The sequence below is a fragment of the Gossypium raimondii genome, chromosome 5, assembly GCF_025698545.1.
Source record: "Gossypium raimondii isolate GPD5lz chromosome 5, ASM2569854v1, whole genome shotgun sequence".
Classification (NCBI taxonomy): Eukaryota; Viridiplantae; Streptophyta; class Magnoliopsida; order Malvales; family Malvaceae; genus Gossypium; species Gossypium raimondii.
The window spans coordinates 11,199,651-11,206,473 of record NC_068569.1 but is presented as its reverse complement, the minus strand read 5'-3'; the positions used below and the strand labels follow the sequence as shown (position 1 = coordinate 11,206,473).

The window sequence follows — 6,823 nt, the reverse complement described above, 5'->3', positions numbered from 1 at the left end:
TGCCCAAAGAATGGCTCATTTTTTTGGCTTATGAAAAGTGGAGTTCCGACTTATATGCCCCACACTCCCACCCACACAAGGGACACATGAAAGTGCAGGGAAGAGCCAATAGCCACGCGCCCACATAGGCAAATAGTACGCACTTTTTATAATATTGGGATTATACCCTAACTGTTCACAATCATCAGCTTGTCCAGATTACAGCCCTCCAAGAAACCTGTTATGAAACTGCATATAACCTCAAATTCATGCATGTGCCACAAAGCAAAAAAATTGATGACATAACGCTTCTGTTTTTAATAATATGAAACCCGCCCAAAACCTTTTCTGCTGATAAATTATAGTGTTCTTTTCTGCCAAGTCTTCGAGGCTGCAGGGCCCAAAGTCAATCTACTTTCTGGTCAGTTTTGGGACTCTGATTTTCAGATTTCATTATTTAAATGCAACTTCATTATCCATGAGCTATATAGGAGAGAATACTAAGAAATTTTGGGATCAAAGAAGAGGTGTTGGTTACTGTCTGCTCATCCATCTTTTAATCCAAGCACATATCTTATATTATTATTATTATTATTATTATTATTATTATTATTATTATTATTATTATTATTATTATTATTCTTTCCTATCCTGCTCAGCCTTATTTAAACACCCTTTGAGCTTCAACTGGAAGCCTAACACACACCAAAAGAAACCATTCTATTAAAAATGATCCTCAAAAGGTACTTGTCATGGAAAAATATCCTCCCCAATTGCATCAAACCCCAGGTGCCATCCTCAGGGCAAAAAGTTCATCCTTCCAAACGAAGTCCTAGCCAAAGGCTATCTCTCTCTGATATTAGCCACTTTGGCTCTCCGTTGTCACTAAACGATCTGTCGAATTCTCTTATAAGCCTTCATGTGTTTACCCTCAAGGAGCTGGAACTGGTAACTCACAAGTTCTCCAAGAGTAATTTTCTGGGTGAGGGTGGGTTTGGACCTGTTTACAAGGGGTTCATTGATGACAATCTTAGGCCTGGCTTGAAGGCTCAATCTGTTGCTGTGAAGGTCCTTGATTTGGATGGCACACAGGGACACAAAGAATGGCTGGTGAGCATTTATATGTTTCTATTTCAATGCTGTTCCTAATGTAAGTTGAGTTGCAGATAGTAAAATATGATCAGTAATTCTGAATTTTCTTTTTCCCCACAGGCTGAAGTTATTCTCCTGGGGCAATTAAAGCATCCCCACCTGGTGAACTTAATTGGATATTGCTATGAAGATGAGCACAGGCTTCTGGTATATGAATACATGGAACGTGGCAGCTTGGAAAACCAACTATTTAAAAGTTCGTTTTGCTCTTCCCTTTTCAAAATTTGCAGTCAGCTTTCTAACATTGGAATCAATATAATCTTGTACTCAGAACTGATAAATTGTATAATTCTTGCCATTTATGCAGGATATGGACCACCATTGCCTTGGCTAACAAGACTGAAAATTGCTGTTGGAACTGCGAAAGGACTAGCTTTCCTCCATGAAGAAGAGAAGCCGGTCATTTACCGGGATTTCAAAACTTCAAACATCTTATTAGACTCGGTAAAAATACACCCCTTGGCCCTCCCTTAATAGATTATAATCATTAAAGACTAAAGGAGAAACTGAGATGATTATGGTTTGCTTCATTGTCAGGCTTACAAAGCGAAGGTTTCTGATTTTGGACTGGCAACTGACGGTCCAGCAGAAGAAGAAACCCATGTTACGACTTGCGTCATGGGCACCGAAGGCTACGCTGCCCCTGAATATGTATCGACAGGTACTTCAACAGTTCTACTGACATTAGTCTTGATTTCATAATTGTTTATATGAATTAATGTGGTTGCTGATTTTCCAGGGCATTTGACGACCATGAGCGATGTGTTCAGCTTTGGAGTGGTACTCCTAGAGCTGCTGACAGGGAGACGATCCGTGGACAAGACCCGACCAAGTCGAGAGAAGAACCTTGTGGAATGGGCACGGCCTCTTTTGAAGGACCCTCATAAACTCCACGGAATAATGGACCCAAGAATTGAAGGACAGTATTCAACCGAGGGGGCTAGGAAGGCTGCTGCATTAGCTTATCAGTGCCTTAGCAGCCACCCCAAATCCAGACCAACCATGCGCAATGTGGTCAAAGGATTACAGCCTCTCCTTCACTTAACAGACATCCCAATTGGCCCCTTCGTTTACATAGCCCCAACTCAAGACAACAAGGAGCCAACTGTTCAGAAAATTGAAGAAATATACGAGAAGCAATTCGATGAGGTAAAAATCGAAAAAAAGGAAGACAAAAGCCGAATTCCGCGCCGAAAAGGTCGTAAGCATAGACGTCGGGTTAAACCATCAAGGTCTCGAGCTATGTACTCAGACACTGACTTGTATAGATCTCTAGGGTCTAGTTTGTATTCTACCAAGCACTAGATACACGCAGGCTAAATAACCCATACTTTCAATCACACTGTACATTAAGGTTTTGGTTCTCTTTTCCCTCCCTTCCTTTTAGTGTTTCATCAGTCAGGAAATCAGAGGGAACATACAAGTTTACATTTTTTTGTTTGTTGTTAGATTTATTGTCACGTTTTTGCCATAGGATCCTGATCCAGGCTTTTCTCCAGCAGTTTGTTCTTCATCCCCTGTACCAGAAACATCGATTAGCCCAAATTGTTGGCCAAGGATAAGGTTTGACGATAGATTATGTATCTGTGTACGATTCACGTATAAGCTAAATATACGATGTTGTAAAATTTTCCACAATAACTATTTCAGGGTTTGTAACCAAATTCTCACTTTCCCTCTGAAACTTCTTCTTGAAATTACTTGAATGCAATTCCTTTGTGTTTTCTTGGAAGCTAGTTAATTAGTGCAAACATACCTAAAACTCTTGTGAATTGTATGTTAAATCTTCATTGGCTTCTGCTGTGGAATTGTAAATGGTCAAATGTACAATCCCACCAACCCCATCCTCAGCCTCAGCCTCTAGCCAAATGCATCGCACAAGTTTTTCATCATTTCTTCATCCTGGTTCAAAAAGTTCGGCGAACAGAAGAAATTACAGTTCACTTTTAAATTCTTGATGGCTAATAATTCTTTGTAAAACAGGAATTTGCCGGCATCCAGTAGAAAATAAGACAATGAACAAGCATGAGTTTCATGACTGGCCGGTTGTTATCCACCATTCGTATGAAATCAATTTATGGACAGGTTACCGATAACTTATTCTTAAATCGGTACATAAAATATAAATAAGATTTTTTTTCGCATTTTTTGTCTGGCTTTGCATCATTGTAACTTGAGGAAACTCGTTAACGTCAATATTGTTCGCAGAAAAATATATTCTGCTAAATTGTATTGCGACATTTAATTTGCTAAATCATGTAGATTCTTTGTTAGGCTTATAATGTGATTAAATTCTATTATTTGATCACCAGATAGAGACAGAAGCAACTATTGTGGATGACACAATGAGAATAAGAAAACAATGGTTGCCTGGGCTTAACACTTAGGGTGGGTTTAGATGGGAGATGTGTTTATCTGCGGTTAATGTTGAAACAGAGGTGACGGTAAGATTAGATACTGTAGCGTGAGATAAAAAGTAAATTAAATGCACCGCACTCAATCGCCCATCCAAATCCACCCTTAATTTCCTGTTGAGGAGGAGGTAGCCCAAATTAGAAGCCGGTGCTACAAAGCGTAGAGCAGCAGTGCAAAGATTCACATAGAGCATATAATATAAGTGACACAAATATTTGGGCATTCACCGACAAAACAAAGTAATCTAAGCAAATTCTGACTCGGCTGCCTTTTTCCATTTATATGGCTGGTTCACCTACTCTTGTGGTTAGTCTATATAAAAATCAGAATCTTCAAATTTTAAAAGGAATTTGTAATTTTTATATAGAATCAAGACTAAATTGATAAAAAGAAATAAAATTAAAGATTAAATTTATTATTATATCAATTAAAAAATAGTCAAATGATAAAAAAAGTAATTTGAAAAATATTAATTATCAAATAATTATTTTTAAAATTAAGTGACCAAAATGAAAATTTATATATAAATAACTATTGATGTAGTTTACTTTTCTTTAAATACCTTCTTGTATAGTAAGTATATGTTTATGGATTGTATAAGAAATTCATGGATTTTTCTTTTGAAATTTATAATGTATTGCACAAATATAGGTTTAATATATTATTTCAATATGCTTACATTAATAAATATAATAAAATATATAAAGTAGTCTTAATTGTTCTTCGTGTGGTTTCATATCATCACCAAATGAATTATTAACCGTCAATATTCATACTTTGATATTTTAAGGATTTTATAATATTTAAAACTTAGATTATAAATTTTAATTCTTTATAAAAAGAAAGTGGGGTTAAACTGGATTTCGAAAAGATACTAAAATATACACGTGACAACTAATAATGGAAACAAGGCTAAGATAATGAGGCAATTGAGCAGAATGTTGAGGCTAGCTAGCTGTATGTATATATTGAGTTTATATTCATTGAACCATCCTCAGTGGGATCTGATTTGGAGATAGTTCTATATTTTGTTTTCCTTGGACAAAATCATAAACATCAACATGGTGGTCAGTACTCCATGTGGTTAACAACACCAATATATTGTTTAATGAATATTTATAAGATATATATATCAGCACATGATCATAAAAAGGCATGGCACTTTCTTGATCAAGAAGAATTCAAGGAAGGAATCCATCCATCATGCTGCCTCCGACATTGTCCTCTACGAATTCGTATGAATGTCGGCTTTCACTCGTTATTGTGAAAGTTTTGCTGCTCTAATATTGAATTCCTTTAGCAAATGATGTTCAGTTTTTCACCCTAAATGCAATTAAAGACATTAGGGTTGCGATAAGAAGACGGCATCATATATTTAATAAACAAAGTAAAAAAACAATTGCTAAATACCAATGGGTTTTCCCCCTGACGTAGACGTAATGAATATATGTTTATAAGTTGTCAAGTAATTCTCCATGCCTTGGAATTAGTTGTCAAGTCAAATACTGTTTAAGTTGTATAAAGAAAGCAAAAGGATCCTTAGAATCCTATCAGTACTAACAAAACAGCCAATGCATTGAATTCGTGGGTTTCCACCGTGAAAACAGCCCTGCTTTTAAGCTTTCTTCACTAATCAGTCACTGTAAAAGCGATTTTTTATATATCAACAATAAAATGAACTTGTTAACGTATATTGCACTCATAAGTCCTATCAAACCCATTCATAGCTTGGCAGGCCTTGGAAAGCTAACAACTCTCTTACCCCTTCTTGTTTACTATTAAATTAATTACCAGTAAAAAAGTAACATTTTCTGGAAAAGCAATGGAAAGTAAAACACGTAAAAGCGAAATTATTTTATCTAAAATAAACATCATCGTCACTATCTTCTATAGAGTTTGATAACATGAGATGAGGCTGCGAAAGATCAGAAAGAAAGTTGGGAAAAAAGAGAGTAAAATAACCCCCAAAAGAGGGGGGGGGGGAAGTAGTAGATGAGGAAATTAAATACTAAAATGTTCAAAAGAACAAGGGTCGAGGACGATCTGAGGCAGTAGCGGAAGGGACGGTGGCGAAGGAAACACCCATAACCGGGATAGCGAAAGTGGACTCCATAAACATTCTTTGCTGTAAAGCCTCCACGGTTGAACCTGCTTCAACAATATCCTTGATCAAATCTCTGTAATATTTCTTGATCTTCCTCAACATGCAAGCATATCGCAGCTTCAGCCACCTTAGCCTCATTTTCTTCAAAACCCTGGCTATGGAAAGCCCTCGCCGTGGTTTCTTCCCACCGAGTCGAACTGTGGGTAACTTGTTGTGATGCCTCAGGCGTAGAAAGAAAATCCTCCGCCGTGCCTGGCATTGGAATGCGGTGGCTAAATGGGTCTGAGAGGGAGGTTTGGTGGTTTTATTCTGATCGACAGCCATGTTGGTGGAAGGTTGTGGAAATAGAGAAGAGAAGAACATTGAGAGAGTTTGTTTATATGGGACAAGAGAAAAAGAGTCGACTATATGCAGACAAAAGCATCTCAACCTGGCCTCCTGCTTGAGTTACTATTCACGATTTGCGTCATCATTTTTTTAACCTTTTTACGTTACATTATAATAATATATATATTTAACATAATGTTATAAATTTTAAAAGATTTATATTTAGGTATGAAAATTTAGTTACGAGAGCTTGAATTGATTACAATTAAATGTATTTATTTTAAATATTTTTATGATGCATCAAATCTGATTTAGCATCATACATGATGCTTATGCATCAAATCGTTTTCAAGGATTAATTGTTATCTCAAAATTTATTGGATTAGATTAATTGGCAAAATCGATTAGAATATTAATTCAAAAATAATATCACATCAGTTAATTGTAAATTGATAAAGATTGGTTTAATTAATTAAATCGGCTTTTTAACAGATGTATTATAAATTTTAATATTTTTAATCGAATTAATTGAATTGATCCAACTAATAAATTAATAATCTAACTAATTCAATCATCACTTTAGTTCTAAAAATATTAGTTTAAACGAGTGATTGAAGTAGTATGAGAGAAATCTAAGAGCAAGTTGATGCTTATGATTTTCTTTATGTTTTCTTCTTTTGTGGCTGGCCATATAGGGTGGGTTTGGATGGGCGATTGGGTGCGGTACGGTACGTTTAGCTTACTTTCTGTCTCATGCTACAATATTTAATTTCACCGCCACTACTATTTTTACACTAACCACAGGTAAACGCACCGCCCATCCAAACTCAGCCATAGTCTGTTAGT

The 6,823-nt window shown here is 36.1% G+C and overlaps 2 protein-coding genes across 2 annotated transcripts; one reads left to right on the top strand and one right to left on the bottom strand.

The window, feature by feature from the left end:
* Positions 1-465: 465 nt before the first annotated feature.
* On the top strand, positions 466-2,801 carry LOC105771068 (putative receptor-like protein kinase At1g72540). The gene is made up of 5 exons (XM_052630931.1): positions 466-1,089; positions 1,192-1,327; positions 1,439-1,575; positions 1,669-1,792; positions 1,871-2,801. Exons 1-5 carry the CDS (start codon positions 709-711, stop codon positions 2,434-2,436), a joined length of 1,344 nt encoding a protein of 447 aa, XP_052486891.1. The 5' UTR covers positions 466-708; the 3' UTR covers positions 2,437-2,801.
* A 2,575-nt stretch (positions 2,802-5,376) lies between these two features.
* LOC105771069 (uncharacterized) lies at positions 5,377-6,076 on the bottom strand. Its single transcript, XM_012592475.2, has one exon. It carries the CDS (start codon positions 6,011-6,013, stop codon positions 5,564-5,566), a length of 450 nt encoding a protein of 149 aa, XP_012447929.1. The 5' UTR covers positions 6,014-6,076; the 3' UTR covers positions 5,377-5,563.
* Positions 6,077-6,823: the final 747 nt, after the last annotated feature.

What these genes read in the sequence shown, in the direction of transcription:
- LOC105771069 (XM_012592475.2), bottom strand. Translation starts at nt 6,013, where the DNA reads ATGTTCTTCTCTTCTCTATTTCCACAACCTTCCACCAACATGGCTGTC.
- LOC105771068 (XM_052630931.1), top strand. Translation starts at nt 709, where the DNA reads ATGATCCTCAAAAGGTACTTGTCATGGAAAAATATCCTCCCCAATTGC. An exon ending in GGAAAACCAACTATTTAAAA is followed by an intron (nt 1,328 to 1,438) that starts GTTCGTTTTGCT and finishes CCATTTATGCAG; the next exon opens with GATATGGACCACCATTGCCT. An exon ending in CCCTGAATATGTATCGACAG is followed by an intron (nt 1,793 to 1,870) that starts GTACTTCAACAG and finishes CTGATTTTCCAG; the next exon opens with GGCATTTGACGACCATGAGC.